Below are 21,905 nucleotides of genomic sequence, written 5' to 3'. Positions count from 1 at the left end.
TAATCAGCATCCTCCACAACCCACATAAAGTGAGGCTAGGTTTGGAGGGATTCCAAAGCCAGGGGTAGCAAGAAGCCTTAGGCCAAATGGATGATTTAAAAGACATGGGAAGAAAAATTTCAAATATAATGTTTATAGAGCAAAATAACATTTGTTTTTTTCATTGTGCAAGGATATCTTGAAGGTGAGAGCCAAGCTCAGCTGCTGCTTGTAAATCAAAATAACCCTTTCATTTTTACCTAACAAAAACGAGAAAGGGGAGAGAACAAGGTTACAAGGTGATATTCTTACCTAGTGGGAATACTAAAGGGAATGCCGTTGTTGTCAAAATGTGTAAGGTCTATAAATCACGTGGGTTAGAGTAACAGGACACACAATTAAGTATAATATTGGGAAAGCATGATTTTTCCTTGACAAGGATGAATTGTTCAATATAAACCCTGGGAAGAACTAATATGAACAAAGAAAAAAATAAAGAGAATCCAGAATCAGGTAGTTTCTGAATATCAGATGATACACAGCAAAGGAAAAAATTTCATAAAATATTTTGTGCATAAAACCTTGATTATTCAAATTTTTGGTACATAGGAATAGCACATATATTGCAAAATAGAAGGTGATTAAGAAACAAGTTATTTCATTTTAGAGGGTAGTCATACATATGGACCCTACACACACATACACACACACACTTTTACACTCCCTGGTCGTAACACTCTTCACACTCCAGCTTATTGTTCACAGCGTAGATCCCAGCTGAAGGCTGGTGTGGAAGAAGCCAGGCAACAAAAGATGTGCATATGTGTTTAAGAATTTTCACTGTATTTTTAGGATGGATATTGACAAACGACTTTAAAGTAGCTCAAAGAGAGGGGCATCATTTCTTGAAAAACGATGCTCCCTGGTTCATATAAGCTGACATATTATAACATTTATTTTGGTTTAACAAGCTGACAGCCTTCCAGCTGTAAATTAAGAGGCATTTCTAAATCAGCTGCACTGAGTCTTTATCCAGGCAGTTCTTGACCATTCAAGAGACTGCTGCCTAACCAGTCAAGTCAAGAGACTCGATCTAATCAAGTACATCATATCCTTTCAAAGGTTTCAATAAAAACACTTCCATGTGTTAGCATTTAAATACTGAAACACTGAAACATTTAGAAATATACAACTCTCTAGTATACTGCATGAGGTAGGTGTTATTATATCACCATATAACAGACAGAAGAGCTGTGGTTTAGAGAGGGTAAGTAATGGGCATAAAGTCACATGCAATAAACAGAGGCGCCAGATAGGTCTGACACCTAAGGTCATGCAGCTGCAGAAGGCAAAATTGAATTTTGGTCACTGGTAGGGCACCTCTGTAATTAGGACATTAAAAATACTGAAAGATAAAACCTTGTATTCAGCTGGGCGTGGTGGCTCACGCCTGTAATCCCAGCACTTTGGGAGGCTGAGGTGGGTGGATCACAGGAGACCACGAGTTCAAGACCAGCCTGGCCAACATTGTGAGACCCCCCCCGTCTTTACTAAAAATACAAAAAAATTAGCCAGGCATGGTGGCGCACGCCTGTAGTCCAAGCTACGGGGGAGGCTGAGGTTGGAGAATCACTCCAACCCGGGAGGCGGAGGTTGCAGTGGGCCGAGACCACGCCACTGCACTCCAGACTGGGCCACAGAGCAAGACTCTGTCTCAAAACAAACAAACAAAAAACCTTGTATTCATTAAGAAGAAATTGTGTATTGCATTATTTTTTCACTTGAGAAGCTGGTATTTCAAAATGGTTAAGAACACAAACTAGCAGGCTGCCCACACCGCCCCGCAGCCCCGCAGCCCCGCAGCCCCGCAGCCCCGCAGCCCCGCAGCCCCGCAGCCCCGCAGCCCCGCAGCCCCGCAGCCCCGCAGCCCCGCAGCCCCGCAGCCCTGCACGATGGAGCCATTGTTCATTAGCTGGAAGGAAGATGGCGCCTGGTGGACAGCAAAGGCTTTGATGCATACATGAAGACACTAGGAGTGGGAATATCTTTGCAAAATACGGGCGCAGTGGCCAAACCAGACTGTATCATCACTTGTGATGGCAAAAACCTCACCATAAAAACTGAGAGCACTTTGAAAACAACACAGTTTTCTTGCACCCTGGGAGAGAAGTTTGAAGAAACCACAGCTGATGGCAGAGAAACTCAGACTGTCTGCAACTTTGCAGATGGTGCATTGGTTCAGCATCAGGAGTGGGATGGGAAGGAAAACACAGTAACAAGAAAATTGAAAGATGCGATCAGTGGTGGATTGTGTCACGAACAATGTCACCTGTACTCGGATCTATGAAAAAGTTGAATAAAAATTCCATCATCACTTTGGACAGGAATTAACTACAAGAATGAACAAGCTCAGTTCAATGAGCAAATCTCCATACTGCTTTTTTTTTTTTCATTGCTGTGTTCCATTATCTTTATCACAAACATTTTACATGCAACTATTTAAAAGTGTTGCATTAATTAGGATCATCCCTTTGGTTAATAAATGTGTTTGTGCGAAAGAAAGAAAGAAAAAAAAGAAAAGAAAAGAAACAGACTAGCCAGATTACTTGGTTTCAAATTCCAGCTCTGGCACTTAGTAGCTGTGTGACCTTAGGCAAGTTACTTAACTTATCTGTGCCTTGGTTTCTTCATCTATGAAATGGGGATAATAATACTACTTAATGCGTAAAGTTTTTATAAGGGCTGTATTTATGCATAGTACTGGTATTGTGAATATCTTTCTTTAAAGGTCTTTATGTTTTTGAGAAGCACATTGAACTACTTAGAGAAAAATGTTTATGATATCGAGATAGTTGGGGTACAAGGGTATAGACAAAATTGTCTATGAGTGGATAATAGTTAAAAATGAATTGTCAAAAAACCTACAAATATTAGCTGGGCATGGTGGTAGACTCCTGCAAGTAAGTCCCAGCTACTTGGGACGCTGAGGTGAGAGGACCGCTTGGACACAGGAGGTTGAGGCTGTACAGAGCCATGATGGCAACACTGTACTCCAGACTGGGTGACAGAGCAAGACCCTGTCTCAAAAAAAAAAAAAAGAATTGTAAGTTTACAGAGGTTCATATACTATACATACACAGGCACTCCTGTATAGTTTTGGAATTTTTTATAACAAAAAGTTTTTAAATATTTTTATGTAAAACATTTATAATTATACCTGGAACATAGTAAATACCATATAATAGCTATGATTATTACAGCAAAATTCCATTTTTATGTGGATCTGTATCCATATAAAATAGATCTGTATATGGATCTACTTTAATGCTATTTACATATAGCCCCTTTTTCATTTCTAGGACATAATGAAAAATAAGCAATAGAGATTTATTCTTTACATCTATAGTTGGCTTACAAGAAAAGATAACTGAAGTCATACAAGGAACTGTTATCAAAGAAGATGGAAGGCTCATCCATCATTTTGATAGTGTTGAGTTGAAGAATCTGAGTTAGTATGGTGTAATAGAGAATAAGATGTAGTCAGGTAATAAAAATTAATAATCATAGTTTACATGTATTGAGGAGATATTATGTGTGAGGTAGAGTCACAAGTGTGTGCCCACTTGTTACCTCATTTAATCCTCTCAACCACGCAGCCTATGAAGTAAGCATCATAATAAATAGCTCCTTTTTTTTTTTTTTTTTTTTTTTGAGACAGGGTCTCGCTCTGTCACCCAGGCTGGAGTGCGGTGATGTGATCTCGGCTCACTGCAACCTACACCTTCCCAGTTAAAGCAATTCTCCTGCCTCAGCCTCCTGAGTAGCTGGGATTACAGGCGCCTGCCCCCACACCTGGCTAATTTTTTTATTTTTAGTAGAGATGGGGTTTCACATCTTGGCCAGGCTGGTCTTGAACTCCTGACCTGGTGATCCACCCACCTCAGCCTCCCAGAGTGCTAGGATTACAGGCATGAGAACACTGGCCAAGAGAGGTTAAGTAGCTAAAACCTGCTACATAAGACTGACACTAATGCCATATTTTTCTTTCCCAAACATCACTGGCTCGGGAACTGAGAGGTTACAAATCTTTACCAGGCAGACAAAAAAAATAACATGCTCACCATCCCTCAACCAGATAGTTACTGTAGGAGCCAACACATCCGAGCCAACACATCCAAGCCAACAGTCTGACTCCAGAGCCCTGACCCTCAAGCACATCACTATAGAAGACCTGGGTTCAAGTCGTGACTCCACTAAGGTGTTGTTGTTTTTTTTTTTTTTACATTATTTTTTATTATACTTTAAGTTCCAGGGTACATGTGCACATGTATGCATATGTATACATGTGCCATGTTGGTGTGCTGCACCCATTAACTCGTCATTTACATTAGGTATATCTCCTAATGCTATCCCTCCCCCCACCTCCCACCCCATGACAGGCCCCAGTGTGTCGTGTTCCCCTTCCTGTGTCCAAGTGATCTCATGTTCAATTCCCACCTGTGAGTGAGAACATGGGGTGTTTGGTTTTCTGTCCTTGTGACAGTTTGCTGAGAATGATGGTTTCCAGCTTCATCCATGTCCCTACAAAGGACATGACCTCATCCTTTTTTATGGCTGCATAGTATTCCATGGCGTAAATGTGCCACATTTTCTTAATCCAGGCTATCATTGATGGACGTTTGGGTTGGTTCCAAGTCTTTGCTATTGTGAATAGTGCCGCAATAAACATACGTACGCATGTGTCTTTATAGCACCATGATTTATTATCCTTTGGGTATATACCCAGTAATGGGATCACTGGGTCAAATGGTATTTCTAGTTCTAGATCCTTGAGGAATTGCCACACTGTCTTCCACAATGGTTGAACTAGTTTACAGTCCATCAACAGTGTAAACGTGTTCCTGTTTCTCCACATCCTCTCCAGCACCTGTTGTTTCCTGACTTTTTAATGATCGCCATTCTAACTGGTGTGAGATGGTATCTCATTGTGGTTTTGATTTGCATTTCTCTGATGGCCAGTGATGATGAGCATTTTTTCATGTGTCTGTTGGCTGCCTAAGTGTCTTCCTTTGAGAAGTCTCTGTTCATATCCTTTGCCCACTTTTTGATGGCGTTGTTTGTTTTTTGTGTCAGATGAGTAGATTGCAAAAATTTTCTCCCATTCTGTAGGTTGCCTGTTTACACTGATGGTAGTTTCTTTTGCTGTGCAGAAGCTCTTTAGTTTAATTAGATCCCATGTGTCAATTTTGGCTTTTGTTGCCATGCTTTTGGTGTTTTAGACATGAAGTCCTTGCCCATGCCTATGTCCTGAATGGTATTGCCTAAGTTTTCTTCTAGGGTTTTTATGGTTTTAGGTCTAACATTTAAGTCTTTAATCCATCTTGAATTAATTTTTGTATAAGGTGTAAGGAAGGGATCCAGTTTCAGCTTTCTACGTATGGCTAGCCAGTTTTCCCAGCACCATTTATTAAATAGGGAATCCTTTCCCCATTTCTTGTTTTTGTCAGGTTTGTCAAAGATCAGATGGTTGTAGATGTGTGGTATTATTTCTGAATGCTCTGTTCTGTTTCATTGGTCTATATCTCTGTTTTGGTACCAGTACCAGGCTGTTTTGGTTACTGTAGGCTTGTAGTATAGTTTGAAGGCAGATAACGTGATGCCTCCAGCTTTGTTCTTTTGACTTAAGATTGTCTTGCCGATGCAGGCTCTTTTTTGGTTCCATATGAACTTTAAAGTAGTTTTTTTCAATTCTGTGAAGACAGTCATTGGTAGCTTGATGGGGGTGGCATTGAATCTAAAAATTACCTTGGGCAGTATGGCCATTTTCACGATATTGATTCTTCCTATCCATGAGCATGGAATGTTCTTCCATTTGTTTGTGTCCTCTTTTATTTTGTTGAGCATCCACTAAGGTTTTTAATCTTGTGCGAATTGCCCAACTTTTAGGTCCTCCTCAGTCCTTTCCCTTGCTTTGTTCTTCCTGGGTGTTTTGCCCGAAGCTATAGACAGTGCCCTTTCGAAGGCCTCAGCATCTCTAGGTTCCAGCAACAACCACAACGAGTCAGGAAAAATATCCGCAAACTCAGGATCACCAAATAGCTGTCGATAAGTACTGCCAGGGACTGCTTGTCAACACATGGCTAAAGCAGTTGCTGTTGGCCCTAGCTGCACATTAGAATCACCAAGGGAGCTTTTAAAAATCACCAATACCCAACCCTACTCCCAAACCAATTAAATCAGAATCTCTGGGGATGGAGTCTGGGCACTATAATTTTTTTTAAGTTACCCAGATAATTCTATTGAATCCAGTGTCGACAGCTGCTGAGCTAAAAGATGAGAAAACCCATAGATAGGCACAGGGATTTAATAGAAGCCAAAGAACCTAAATGTTCAAGTAAATCTTTCAAAATGATGCTTCCCTATATTACTATACTCTATATCTGCTTATTTTTAAAATTCTAATTCCAAAATAAGTATACTATTCACAAATTTACCAGGTATGCATACATGTTTATGCACATATACATAACACACATGTGATAAGTATGCTTGTGTAAGTGCATTATTTTTATACCACTGCAGTCGAATATGCTATAGATCTGGTTTGGGGGATAAAATTAGTATTAAAATATCAGTAGTATTTCCATTCTACCACCACACACACACACACACACACACACACAGGCACATGCACCACTTCCTGCTAGTTCTCTCTAAGGCTAGAATCTCACCCTTGCATCTTTCTAAAATTGAAGAACACAGGAAGTCATTTCAGCTGCTGACAAATGAGAATAACTTGACTCTAGGTATAGTCATATACTTTAATCAAGGAAATAAATGCCTTAAATTTCTGCTGGTTTCCTATTGTAATTAAAATTGGAACTAAAAAAATCTTAATTTTTATAGGAACTACTGTTGGATTTTTATAGAGATGTGTGTTTAATAATTTTTCCTGTGTCACACAAAGAATGTAATGTGGACAACTGAAAGGGAAAAAGGCAATGGTGTTCAGAGGTTTAAAATAAATTAAACATTCCTTCCAGGTTTTTCTGGATGACTTCCCTCCATAAATTACATCTTTTGCACTATGCCATTTGTTTCCCCCAACTATTTCTATATGGTGTAATAATTACATGCTCCATTGAACTCAAAAGGGTTAGTGAAAGGTTAGGTGAACAGAGCAAATATAAGAAAATGTAAAGAAAAAGCTGCAGTTTGGTCTTTGTTGGTACATAAAAAAAAAAATTTAAGTGAACAGAAATTTCATGGAAAAGACAGAAAGCACCATCATTCTGTTCAGGTTACATTTTACACAAAGTTCAATGTAAGAAGACATTTAAGGCACTTTTTTTTTTTTTTTTTTTTTTTTTTTTTTTTGAGACGGAGTCTCGCTGTGTCGCCCAGGCTGGAGTGCAGTGGCCGGATCTCAGCTCACTGCAAGCTCCGCCTCCGGGGTTTACGCCATTCTCCTGCCTCAGCCTCCCGAGTAGCTGGGACTACAGGCGCCCGCCATCTCGCCCGGCTAGTTTTTTGTATTTTTTAGTAGAGACGGGGTTTCACCGTGTTAGCCAGGATGGTCTCGATCTCCTGACCTCGTGATCCACCCGTCTCGGCCTCCCAAAGTGCTGGGATTACAGGCTTGAGCCACCGAGCCCGGCCTTAAGGCACTTTAAACATAGTGTCTCCTTATTACTCATGACTCCTTTTCCTTTCATAAGCAATGAAGAAGCACACAATGATATTAGGAAAATATTTGAATATCATTCTTGTAGCACATAAGAACAAATAGATAATTTACACTATAAAAATTAAAGATAAAAATAAATGGGATTTAAGCTGGGCATGATAGTGTGCACCTGTAAGTCCCAGCTGTGCAGGAGGCTGAGGCAGGAGGATTGCTTGAACCCAGTAGTTCAAGGCTGCAGTGAGTTATGATCACATCTGGGGATAGCCACTGTACTCCAGCCTGGGCAACAGAGCAAGACCCTGCCTCTAAAAAAAAAATGAAATACAGGCTGAGCACGGTGGCTCACGCCTGTAATCCCAGCACTTTGGGAGGCCAAGGTGGGTGGATCAGGAGCTCAGGAGATCAAGACCATCCTGGCTAACACAGTGAAATCCCATCTCTACTGAAAATACAAAAAATTAGCCAGGCGTAGTGGCGGGCGCCTATAGTCCCAGCTACTCGGGAGGCTGAGGCAGGAGAATGGCGTGAACCCAGGAGGCGGAGCTTGCAGTGAGCCCAGATCGCGCCACTGCACTCCAGCCTGGGCAATAGAGCGAAACTCCGTCTCAAAAAAAAAAAAAAGAAAGAAAAGAAAAGAAATACAATGCACAGGATTGGATTATCTGTCCTCATGGACCTATGAGCAATTCAAATCTCAGCACATCCTTTACAATATGTCCAGTTTGTCTTAGTATCTTTGATGTTTAAATCTGAAAAAGCTAATAAAGCTTACTAGTGCAAAAGCCAGTAGGTGTCAAGAAAACCGCAGCAACCTATGTACAGATTTAATTTCCAGATAGCTCTTCCACCTCCTGCATTAGTAAGGTAAGGAATGGATGCTGCTGTGTACCTCCCTGCACTCTGCACATACTGTGCTTTAGGAACCACTTTTCAAGGGTGCCCTTGGTATTCCTTTTACTACATCAAAACTTGGCATTTGAAAGGAGGGGCAGATGAGAAAGTAGGAAAAGAAAATATACTATGATTTGCCCTGGACCTTAGTTGCCCTATGAAGAGCCCAGTATTCTCCAAAAGCATTTGTGCTGAATTTCTAAATACATTCCTAATAGCATAAGAACTAAAATTATCTCATTGCCAAACAAAGGCTTCTGCATTGAAATGTGACAGCTCGCTGCTCAGGCGGCTTGTTGCCAGAAGGATACACACAATTTCCAGCAGAAAATTGGTTTCAGGATTTCACCCAATAGTCCAGATATAAAATAAACTTCCCTAGCTCTTTGCAACAGGGCAAGGCCATTGGGATTCACCCCTGCTCGATCCAACAGAGAGCCCTGAATTTCCTTCCAATGTAAGAACTCAAAGTAACTAAACCAGATCATGTCTCAAATGTTATAGACCAGCATTGCATTCTGAGGCATTTCTATTTCTTCGGTGATTTTATTCCACAGAATCGCTCATGACTTCAGACAGTATTGCTTAATTAAGCCCCAGTAGAACTGAATTTAAGCCTTCACCTGAGAAAATATATTCCACCATTACTCAAGAATGCAGTTTGCCACTGCTGGACATGACATGAATCGTTTTAGCTCTATTAAATAGAAGTTTCCCAAAAGTTCCAAGCCATTTTTTGCCTTCTTAAAAGCGCAACACATGTCCTTGCTAGTTAGCATTTGAATATGAATAGAGAAATTCATGAGTTGATGGCATTTTCAAAAATGGACTTTCAAAATTATTTTCGTTTTTTAAAATTGCACTACCAGATGCAAATTTAGTGATCATTAAGCCTACTCTTCTCATTTTACTGATTAGAAAGGAGACCCGGAAACACCAACTGATTGGTTCAAATCAGGCAGCCATCTAGGGTAGAACCTAGACCAAATTCCAGCTTTCCTGCTTCCATATGTCTCTTTTCAAAGGAACAGAAAAAGGACTTGAAAAACAGAAGGTCTAGAGAATACTGATTCCCTCAAGGAAGACATGGCCTTCCAGGCGACTGGCTCCTATAAGCCTTGCAAAAGCTGCCAGGGGGAACAGTCACTTGTCCATCTGAAGGGAAGGAAGCAACTTAAAAGATGAAAGAATCACGAAAGACCCCTGCCGCAGCCCCAGCCCCCCATAAAACTGTTAGGTTTTTTAAGTTTTATAGGCATATTTGGCTTTAAAGAAAATCTGAAACATAAAATCTAAATTTATAGATCAGATATGTCAGGAAGCACAGTTTATGTTACCAAAAAAAAAAAAAAATGCAATATTTGCTTTACTAAGCTCTTCACTACAGTTTTCTCTGAAATAATGACCTCCCTTATGATTAATAAATATCCCATTCAGGTGCAACATTCAGAGCTATTTCTATGGCATTCAGCAAGGTACACCTCTGCACTGTTGACTTCACTAAATTTAGCTTACTTTCTTACTGCAATTGGGAGGAAAACGCATAGTGTGAGATGCGCATGGACAATGATCTACTGGTGCCAGGTCGTGCCCACTCACAAGAACCTATTGTGGGCCTATCTTCCCAACTCTGCATTCAGTGGTTAAGGGGTCTGATAGTTGGTCCTTGGTGGATGAACATAGTGAGGAATGGAGAAGGCATGAGACTGTGAAGCAGGTTCACTTTGCACCAGTTGCCAACTTGTCTGAGTCTAGTGACAAAACACATTCCTATGCAACAAGTTACAGTAAGCAGATGTGTTACTCACAAATAGGTAGCAAGGAACAGAAGAAGCATGATATCCATGGTGAGCCAGTTCCCCAAGGCTCAAGGAAGTTGCCCAGGCTGGATGGAGTCTTGACAGCACGTGCCCCACTTTCAGCACAGCTGAGGACCCTGAAAGCAGCCACCCTGGGTTGTATACCTCAGGGACATGCAATTCACTGGGCTAAAGAACATCCTGCTTCCAGGGGAGAAAGGAACAAAGCCCAGACTGTCCCATGCAGTTCCTGCCTAACTCAAGTGTTACATCCCCTAGGAAGGACACAAACAAAGCCTGGATTGTTTCAGGCAACTCCTCCCTATCTCAGCTATTGCCTTCCCAGCACATTCTATAGTTACATATATAGAACTACAGGAACTACAGAAAGCGGGGATAACTGAGCCAGTTCAAGGCCACCTAAGAAACTGTTCTTCAAAAGCAAGCTTGTTTAGGTTCCACAGGTTGCTTAGAACAAAAAATAAAGGATCATACAGAAATGGTCCAGGGCCCTGGTGAGATTCCATGTAGCCTGGAGTTTGGGCCTTAGCAGCTTAACTCCCCGCAAAAAGAAAGAAAAGGGAAGTATACCCTACTGGGGAATGGAAGTTTGGGGAAGCCATGCCAAAGGCCTCAAGTTCTGTGCCAGGGACAGAGACCATGGCCCAGGCAATGTGCCAGCATCAACAGGGTAACGACAGTGACACAGAGCAGCCAGGACTACGCTGGGCAGGGGATGCCTGGACTTCATGCCCCCAGGTGTACCCATAAAAGAGGATTGACTGGGGCCATCTCACAGCTACCACCTGGAAGCTTAAAAGCCCATGGAAATATGAGAGAGGACAATTGGTGGGACCAAGTAGGAATAAAGACACATCTGTACCTCTAAGCTAGTGTCGTCAGGAGACATCTGGTAAGCGGAGCGTGAGAGATGGGAAAACACTAAATGAAAGCTACTGCTTTGGCCTCATTGGCCCAGACCTGTCCTCCTAACAATCAAATTTCATTTAGCCTGAATTATTTGGTCTCAAAGCCTTAATGACAGAAAAAAAGAGCTGAATCGAGAAATAGCACATCCCCCACCCACCAGGGAGGGGTCAGGAGTCACTGAGACTATTTGTATGTGGGAGTAATCTCTGGGCTCACAAGATGTTAATGACAATATCTAATGAGGTGCACTATTTCATTCTAGCAGAGACTAGAAAGTATTTATAGTTAGCAAAGTTCTAATGGATTTTATACTGCAATAGGTGCTTGTGTGGGGAAAAGCATATTTAGGGTCCATTTAGCATCATTATGTTCCTTATGGCCTCTTTTGTGATCTTTATCCACCTAACCCATGAGTAGGGTGATATGAACCTATTGAACTGTTTGTTATCTCTTGCTAAACATAATTGGCCTTGCATTAAAGACACAGCATGCGAGTTACCTAACATCCAAGTCTACGGCCAAACCATCCCATTATTGTCTTAATGCAACTGTGGCTTCCCAAAATTCAGACAATGCACACAAACAATATGTGAAAATCATATCTGCCATTCAAACGGACTTTCCAATTCGACCAGAGGATTATGATGGACATGTACATGTGTAACAAATAGTCAATTTTAATCAGGTAACCAAATATTTCTTTTTTTATAAGCCAATTCCTGAGTATAAATAAAAACTTTGTGACTAAGATTTGCTTATCTTTTCATTGTTGATATATTTTGCTCCATTTATATCATTGAGGTTAATGAAAATATTTGGGATAGGAAACATTTTTAAATCTTGTAAAGTTTATTAGTCCAGTGCTTTTTAAAAGTATTATCTAATACATTTGTATCGGGTTAATGATGAAATATTTTGGCATAAAGAACAAAAGGAATTTTTCCTAAGGCTCTTCTCATTTGCAAAATGAACTAAAAAATGAAGCCCAATATTCTTCTTATCCCACAATCCTATTATGGGCTCAACTGGCCAATAAAAAGTATCCAGCTGGGTACATGGATTGGGGGTCCAACCTTTATTTATTCAGTTTGAATCTTTCCAAATAATCGCCTCCGTTCAATAATTTTCAACTCTTCTTTCATTTTGTCCCAGATAGATCCGGCCTAAATGACTGTTTTAGAAGAAAGTGGATATTCCACCAGTCAATCAAGAAATTTCCACAAGAAGATAAAAGGCAAGCAGATTGAATATGGAAATGTACCCAATTCCAAGAGAATTTGTTGTGTCCTGCAATCATTTGCTTTTACATCTGTGTCCCATCTAGGAGCAGTCACCCAGTCATTTAACCAAATACCAAATCCTCAAATTGTCTGCAAAAACACTGCAGTTCATTTGGGTAGGTTTCTTTTTAAAGAAAGTCTGTATGTTATTATTAAAATAATAGCACATGTTTATTAGTAGACAATTTAGAAAGTATATTCAAACCAAAAAAGAAAAGAAAATGAAATTATCCATATTTTCCTCCTACTTCTAAAATATGCTTTGTGACCCTTTTGTTCCATCATGTTCCCATCCTCTCTCCCTCTGTATAGGTGGGTGTATGTGTGTGTATGTGATGTTTATGGGGTGTGTGTGTGTGATATTGGGGGGGTGTCAGGGGTTGTGGGAGTGTCATGTTGAAACTCTGTTAACCCTATTGAGGGTTCAAGAGGCCAAAGAGAGACCCAGAGCCAGCAAACAAGACATGGGGTTTTACTGGGGGCTTACACACAGCGGGAAGAGTCCAGTGGCAGGTGCTGGACAGGAGAACCGCAACCGCTTGCAAATAGCGTGCAGGTTATACAGCATTTTCACTTAACATCCTCCCTCTAACTATCTCCACCCAGCAATCTTCATTTAACCCAAAACTCAGGGCCTCGATCCCCTGCACACATCCCAGGGGATGTGTGGTGCGCGTGTGTCTACTCTAGAGATCTGAGTGTTGGAATTCATTGTCCACGTTACTTGCTTTGCCACATGCACCTATGTAACTCCACCACACTAAGACGATACCTGGTCTCAAGACGTTTTGAGCTCAGAACCCTAAGTGTTGACCTTAGGATCTTTGTTGCTTCTCATGCCCCAAAACTATTACTGAATTGCTTGCCTGGATTCTGGCCTCACCTTACTCTGCATACTTTTAGTTGACATTTTGTTTTGTTCCCACCTATGAGACCTGCTGGGCTTGTCTTATCCCAGGACACCTGGCCCTGCTGGGCCCTTTTGATACCAGTCTCTGCCTCAGTTTCACCCTCTGCTCTGATGTCCAACCTCCAGTCCACCTCTGCTTCCTACCTACACTCTCTCGCACTCTACCTAGACGTCTTTTCCTCTTCCTAGATCTCCTGACATTGCTGTTTCCTTTGCCAGAGGTTCCTAGGTGTGCCTACCTAATCTCCAGATCCCAGTCTTCTGGTTTGTCACATCCCTCTACTAAAGAAACCCACTTCTGACTTGTGGTGTGTGTAGATAGACCTTTAAGGACTCTGTTTACTCAGCAATTGAAGCCTATGGAGATTTCTTACCACTTTCTTTTTTGGATTAGAATGATCTTTTTTGTAGAACAATATTTTAAAGCGGCTACCTGCACTTTCAAGAATGGTAAACTTTAGCAATTGTAAAACAAGTATAACTTCCAGTCTTGGAAAGCAAACCACAGATCCACATAGCTTCTAATGTCCGCCCAAAATAAGAAGGACTGCTGCAACTTTTACAAGTTCAGGGAGTTGCGATATCCTCCAATGCCATTGAATGTTGTAAACAACATATTGGACTTAGAAATAACTTTTCAATTTCCCGTAAGACTCTCTACTTCATCCTGGCTCTGCCCCTTCTGGTCCTACATTCTTACCTTGAGTCCATGCCCCAACTTCTTTCCCAACTCTAACACTGACAGTTACCATGATAGGAGAAGTTTGCAATTTTTTTTTTTTTTTTTTTTTTTTTTTTTTTTGAGACGGAGTCTCGCTCTGTCACCCAGGCTGGAGTGCAGTGGCCGGATCTCAGCTCACTGCAAGCTCCGCCTCCCGGGTTCACGCCATTCTCCTGCCTCAGCCTCCCGAGTAGCTGGGACTACAGGCGCCTGCCACCACGCCCGGCTAAGTTTTTTTTTTGTATTTTTAGTAGAGACGGGGTTTCACTGTGTTAGCCAGGATGGTCTCGATCTCCTGACCTCGTGATCCACCCGTCTCGGCCTCCCAAAGTGCTGGGATTACAGGCTTGAGCCACCGCGCCCGGCCAAGTTTGCAATTTTTTTTAGGAAAATAAATAAATGCATTAATGTAACCATCATTACTTGGAAGTTTTAATTGTTTTATGCTGTTTGAATATACTACTTTTAACTCACAACATCCACTTGTTGTGAAATAGCTAGTAAGTCCATAATTTCGGCTCTCAAGAGTTCTGATTTCTTCCCTAATACATAACTCATCCACTCCGCTACCTTGTTCAGAGCGCCAAAGCAGGAATTGGGCAACAGAGAACAAGACAGGAAACCTCTTGATGAAAGACAAAAAGCAAAGGTCCAGGGAGGCAGACAGGATTACTAGCTCCCATCCCTCCCCTCCCTCCTCCTGTTTACGGAATTACCCCAGCAAGTCTCTTCCCTCTTGTACATCAGGTTTTCTGTTCCTAATGTATCATTTCCAGCAATCTGCAACTTGAGACATCAAATAATGATTTTAGCTTCCCTACTCCCTCAAACAACTCTCTACTTTCAAAACAAACACCCAGCAACCCAACAACACACACACACACACACACACACACACACACACACACTCTTGCAGAGGACAAAATATAAAACAAGTTGGGAAAGTGCATTGGAGAAAAGAAGTAAAAATTATACTTAAGACACCCGCACACCACTTCCTACTGCCATCCCAGAGACAGAATGGGTGCCTGAGAGAATCTCCCCAGAAGTGTGAGAGGGATTTTGAGTGGAGGGAATTGCTCACCACTTCTCTGGCAGACCCAGTGGGATGCCTGGTAGGGAATGGAAAAATGGTCAGCAGAGAGAAGGAGGATGGAAATTAGGCAAGATAAGGCAAGCATCACCTCTGGTTTCATAAACAGCAAGTGTGGTGGAGTGGGGATTTCTAGGTTTTTCATGAACTCAAGAGTAGACATTTGGCCCGGCACGGTGGCTCACACCTGTAATCCCAGCACTTTGGGAGGCCAAGGAGGGTGGATCACGAGGTCAGGAGATCGAGACCATCCTGGCTAACACAGTGAAACCCTATCTCTACTAAAAATACAAAAAATTAGCCGGGCGTGGTGGCAGGCGCCTGTAGTCCCAGCTACTGGGAGGCTGAGGCAGGAGAATGGTGTGAACCCGGGAGGTGGAGCTTGCAGTGAGCCTAGATCTCCCCACTGTACTCCAACCTGGGCGACAAAGCAAGACTCCATCTCAAAAAAATAAAAATAAAAAATATAAAAAAATAAAGAGTAGACATTTGAAGATACCTAGAGAGAAGATCCAGCTTGCTAACTAGCCCCAAGAGAAGCCAGCCAGAAGAATGAAGGTATATTAGTCTGTTTTCACGCTGCTGATAAAGACATACCCAAGAATGGACAATTTACAAAAGAAAGAGGTTTAATGGACTTTTAGTTCCACGTGGCTGGGGAAGCCTCACAATCATGGCTGAAGGCAAGGAGGAATGAGTCACATCTTACGTGGATGGCGGCAGGCAAAGAGAAAGAGAGCGTGTGCAGGGGAACTCCTCCTTTTAAAACCATCAGATCTCGAGACTTATTCATTTTCACAAGAACAGCACACAAAAGACTTGCCCTATGCTTTAATTACCTCCCACCAGGTCCCTCCCACAACATGTGGGAATTCAAGTTGAGATTTGAGTGGAGACACACCCAAACCATATCAGAAGGGAACCACATTCTTGAACATTGGAGAGCAGGGGAGGGGAAGCAGTGGTGCCTCCACAGGACCCCTTACAGTACTCTGTAAACGGCACCAGCCCAGACACCAAAGATCATCCCATGTGACACACAGAGAGCCAACACTGGAAGTCATCCATGCCTAGAGGCTCAACCATGGACATCAGTAGCTGGACTGCATTAGCACTGGAGTGGGAAACAAAAAATAAGGCAGTAAACCAACTTTTATGTTGCCAAACTGTACCCGGGCACATAAACAAACTCCCCCTCTGCCTTACACTGCCAGGGGATGGACCCTGAAGCTTAATGGGATAGCATCAGGACCATGAGTGAGGGAAGGGAAGCCTCAGAGAGGGAGCTGTGAACTGTGATGTGAAGCAGATAGTAACCTGTAAATTTGACGGATGATTTACACAACAGGAAGTTTTTAAATGTAGTTGACTGAAATACATGGTCATGCCAAGATTGTTTTCCACTGCCCAGTGAAAATAGTGGCTTTAAAAAGAATTAAATTCTGTTAAATATATATATATTTTTCTCATCTGATTTGTAATCACTTAACTCACTTCTGATGGCATATATACGTAAAAGTCAGAAGGAAGAGAGCTGCTGACCCATTGTGAAGAGGACTGAGACATTGAATAACGAATTGAATGAGATCACAGTGATGATGTCAGGCAGAGGATATTAGCCTGATGTAAGACTAGTTTTCTAGGTCCAAGGTGAATCCAAGAGCAGGTTTTTTTCTACCCAGGAAAGTGTACCTTCACACAGAAAAACAGACTTACAGAACGTGATATTAATGAAAAGGACAAGCAGAGTTTAATGCCTCCTCCCAACTTCTCAAATCCAATGGGAAAGAAATGGTATACTTCTAGCCACAGAGAGGAGATCATTTCTTCTCAACATTCCAAGTAGTATGTGGCCCACGCTGATGACTGAGGAGTCGCGTTGGGGAACGGGTGCAGGTCAGCGGCCAGAAGGCCTCGGGAAACTGGCTTCTGTATCATCAGTCCAGCTCAGGGAAGACCTTCCATCAGAAAAGCCTAGGAGATGCAATGCCGCAGCATGGGTCAAACATTTGTCCCACTGTCTACTGCTCCTCAGAAAGACACCAGGGGGCCCCGCTTCAAATAAGGCAGCTGATTTTAGTCTTACTTACAGGGAATGTCCAGGCAAACGGCAAGTAGCCTAGATACACTGAGAAGCCAGCCTCCCAGCATAGCAGGGTGGTCAGGAAGATGGAGCTGAAGTTTTTCAAGGACATGGGGTGGGTGGGGAGAAAGGAATGAACAAGCATTTTTAAATGCACGATTAAAAGCCAATTCGACCATTTTGCTTCAAAAATCAAAGTGGGGCCAGGCCCCGTGGCTCACGCCTGTAATCCCAGCACTTTGGGAGGCCAAGGCAGGCAGATCACTTGAGGTCAGGAGTTCAAGACCAGCCTGACTCACATGGCAAAACCCCATCTCTACTAAAAAATACAAAAATTAGCAAGGTGTGGTGGTGCATACTTGTAATCCCAGCTACTTGGGTGGCTGAGGGAGGAGAACTGCTTGAACCCGGGAGGCAGAGGTTGCAGTGAGCCAAGATTGTGCCACTGCACTCCAGCCTGGGGGACAGAGTAAGACTCCATCTCAAAAAAAAAAAAAAAAAAAAAAAAGTGGATTTCTAGGCAACTTGCACCAGTCAGCTTTATATCTAAGGTCTGTAGGCTTCTATTGCAAATGTGTAGAGGATAGGGAAACCAAAGAAAGAAAAATCTCAATTCTAAGTGGAGTTTGCTTGGACGGGCCTACTGTGAAGGAAGGCCAATCCATGCAGGATTGTCTAAGAGATCCCTCACCAAGCCTCCTTCACTGCCAATTTCTTAATACTCCTTTACCGCATACCACAAAAGTCTATCATAGTTTCAGAGTGCCACTGAGGAAATGGAACTATTAGTGTCAATACATGTTTATATACAGAAACGAAACATTTTAAAATTTCTTCGAGTTTAATTATAAAAATATGTCTGCAACTAACAGAACCCAGTGTACATTTAGCCAAGCATGAGGTCTGAGCAAAGAAAAATAAACTGTATAGATAGTGGCAAGTCAAACAAATATCTGCATAAATAATCTTAATATTTTTATTATTTGTATGGCTCCCCAATTACAGTTACAAAAGACTTGAGAGATAAGAAATCATTGAATTCTGTTTTAAAATAGCCTGGAATCTTAATCTCCACTGTAACCGGCCAAAATATTTAAGAAGATGTTTAACTACACTCCCACTTAGCTTCATTTAATTTTTTATAAATGTGTTTACCATCATGATTATAACTTTGAAAATGCTGCCTTATAAATATTTTATCAACAAGAAGTTTTAGCACTCCCCCACCCACTGATTTTGAGAGAAAACAAAACTGTCTTTCTTGATTTGAGTGGAAGAAAATTTTCCATATATAGCCACAAGTTTTGACAAATTTTGTCTTGAGTCATTCTGAATGGAAGCTTCTAAATTCCAGTATAAGACGCTTGCAAAGGACGTCAGTTATTGAGCTTTTAGGATTGAAACTCTGCTGTTATTTTGTGATACCAATCTTGGTAATATAGAGATAATTCAGCTAATGTACTTGGAAGAGCTACAGTGAGACTGGATTCAAAGGATGTTTGTTAGAAATTAGATGTGTTTTCCTCCTATAGTTAATAGCTTTAAAAAGTAGTGATACTATCCTACTTCCTGACACACATGTAAAAGCATCAATAAATGTCTTCTTTTATCTCAGTTTGCCTTTTAGCAGAAAATTACTTGAACTTGCAATGGTGTTAACTTATAGGAAAATGAGAAAGGGGCATTTTGACTTTCTTTAAAAGATAGTACTAGTCTCTGCCCTAGACCAAATCCTTTGAGCCTGATTTCAAAGACTAAGTAAATGATACATGAGCACACTGATAGCCTTGTGGCTGTAAATCATTCTCTACCTCTAGAATCAAAAAAAAAAAAAAAAGGAGAAGATAATTGTTCAGAAGAAAAGCACAAGAATTTGGGGGCAGGGGAAGAGTGGCAATAAAAACGTATGCCTGTTGAAGTGTTTTTTTAAACCGCTTCCAGAAATAACTGGCAAAATAAAGCCTCTAAATGTTTAAGCCAAATTAAATTGCTTACAAATGATCAGTAAAACATGGTTGCCATGGTTTCAGGTGCCCACAATGTGGTGTATGGGCTAAATACTGCCTTGCAGCAAAAATGCCTGTGTATTAAGCATGAGTCACAAACAAAACAATAAAATAAATAAATAAATAAATTATAGTGTCCTTAAGTGTTCAAAATCTTTCAAAAATAAAATAATGATTAATTATAATTTTTAAGTGTCAGCTGATCTTACCTGTTAGTGTGACGGCCGTCAGCCGTTCCTGCTCCAAGTCCTGAGGCTTATCTTTGCACTAAAACCCAAGCCCTCCCCAGATGTCTATCAGAGAACTGCATAGCCTCTGATCATGATAAAGTCACAAATACCTCTGACCCTACAGGTATTCTAAATGCTCAATAAGAAAACTTTGATTTTCTAGGAAGTTGTTTAAAGCCATTTTCCCAAAAGAATCTGAAACTTCATTGTGGGTTTCAGTTGGGTTTTGTTTTTGTGTGTTTGTTTGTTTAATTTCACCAAAGAAGACCCCTGTTTTCTATTCCTTTACCCCTTATTTCCTCCATCACACTCCAATATGGAATTTTGTGGACTTAAAAATCAGTCCCTTGATCAGTGAGCATTTACTGAGCAGTACTATTAGGCCAGATGCTATTTAGACATTAAGGTTACAAAGATAAATAAGATATAGCTTCTTTCCTCATAGAAGACATTGGTTAGTCAGTCTAATTTTTTAGACCAGTAACTCCTAATATACTGTGGTAAAGCAGTGGTAGAAATATGGGCAGCATGTTATTCACAGAAGAAAGAGCATAGAGGAGAGGCACGAACTTTAGCCTGGGAAATCCAAGAGAGCCAGGAATCTTCTAGAGTTTACCCTTGACTTGTATGTCAGCCCATAGTAGGAATTAGCCAAGTATAAGGGGAAGCTGAAGAGAATTCCAGTTAGAGGAAGAGCAGAGTCCCAACTTAGTATGTTCAAGGAGTTATAATACTGTATGTCTCAATGTGGCATAACATGTAAGGTAAGAGGTGACACAAAACGAAGTCGGAGAGATGGACAACAATGAGGTCCTAGATTCTCATGATATGATTTTTATCCTAGACTCTTGTAGGATCCTAAATCCTGTTGGTTCTGTTTCTCTGGAGAACCAGCCATGTTTAGGAATACGAGGTTAATGTGGAGTCATTGAAGGTTTTGGGTAGGAGGGTCATGTGGTCTGATTTGTCTTTCAGATAGATGACTTTGAAGGGCAAATTTGAAAGGGACAAAAGTGAAAACAAGGAAATCACTTAGGAGACTACGTGTGACTATTATTTTTATGTCAATTTGGCTGGGACACAGGATACCCAGATATTTGGTCAAATATTATTTGGGTATTTCTGTAAAGGTGTTTTTGGATGAGACTGACATTGAAATTGGTGAATTTGAGTAAAGCAAATTGTCCACCACAATGTGGGTGAGCCTCATCCAAGCAGTGGAAGGCCTGAGTAGAAAAAGAAACCAACCCGCCCCTGAGGAAGGAAGAGTTCTCCAGCTGACTGCCTTCAGACTCAGATTCATCTGCACCATTGGTTCTTCCTGCCTGACATCCTGAGAGAAGCTCTGCTCTCCCAGGATCTCCTGCACCACTGACCTGACCTGCAGATTTTGGACTTACCAGTCACTATAATACCATAAGTGAATTCTTTATAGTTAATCAACTCATTGATTAATTGATTTTCTATTGGTTCTGTTTCTTGAAAAAACCTGAGTATTACACTGTGCGTCCCAAGACATAGATGATGAGGCGCAAACTGGGGTAGGGACAATAAAGGTGGGACTTAATATAATTTAAGAAGAAAAATCAGCAATACTAGTGACTAAAGTGTGGGGAGGTGTGAGGAGGTGCTGTGTACCCAAGTACTTTGCTAAGCGATGGTCTTTGACTCCTGTGCTCTAGCACAGGTTTATGAAGTGGAAGAAACTCGAAGACTTTACTTCATTGCAAAATATGGTGCCTCTATAGTGCCTCTTTGACTCTAGCACAGGAGTCAAAGACCATCACTTAGCTAAGTGCCTGGGTGCGTAGCTGTACCATCAACTAACGTAGAGACCCTAGAGGAGGCAAAGTCCCAGGCAGGCTAATACAAGTCATGAGTTTGAGACATGTTGAGTTTGAGGTGCCCTGGGCATCAGAGTTGAATATATGAGTCCAGAGTTCAGAGGAGAGGATGGCTGGAAATGCAGATTTGGAGTTCATCCTTTATCATTTAGAACTCTACACATGAGACTTAATACAAACACTCAGAAAAAGGATGAGGCAGAATTTTGGGAACCACCCAAGTTTAATGAGTGGGCAAAGAAAGTAGAAATGAAAGTAGAGCAAAGAAAGTAGACCCCAGACAGCTTATCACAAAAGTTTAAGAACTGTGAAGAGTCAGCTTGTACTCTACTTGCTGAAGACACAAGACTCCTGGGTTGGAGACAAAGGGTTTCATTACTGACAATAGTTGCAGTAGCCTGAACATCAGCATTATCTTGCACAAGTTTCCCAAACACAAATTCCCACAGGGT

The 21,905-nt window shown here is 41.4% G+C and overlaps 2 protein-coding genes across 2 annotated transcripts in view; one reads left to right on the top strand and one right to left on the bottom strand.

The window, feature by feature from the left end:
* The window catches only part of RND3 (Rho family GTPase 3), a 1,016,315-nt gene that overhangs the window by 712,937 nt on the left and 281,473 nt on the right, over positions 1-21,905 (bottom strand). The gene's annotated exons all lie outside the window — the stretch shown is intronic.
* Positions 2,000-2,326, top strand: LOC126931993 (fatty acid-binding protein 5-like). The gene has a single exon (XM_050750425.1). The coding sequence runs from the start codon at positions 2,000-2,002 to the stop codon at positions 2,324-2,326; it is 327 nt and encodes a 108-aa protein (XP_050606382.1).

This window comes from Macaca thibetana, chromosome 12, assembly GCF_024542745.1.
Source record: "Macaca thibetana thibetana isolate TM-01 chromosome 12, ASM2454274v1, whole genome shotgun sequence".
NCBI classification, from domain to species: Eukaryota; Metazoa; Chordata; class Mammalia; order Primates; family Cercopithecidae; genus Macaca; species Macaca thibetana.
Note: the sequence above shows the minus strand (reverse complement) of the source record. Positions and strands in the feature narration are given on the sequence as shown.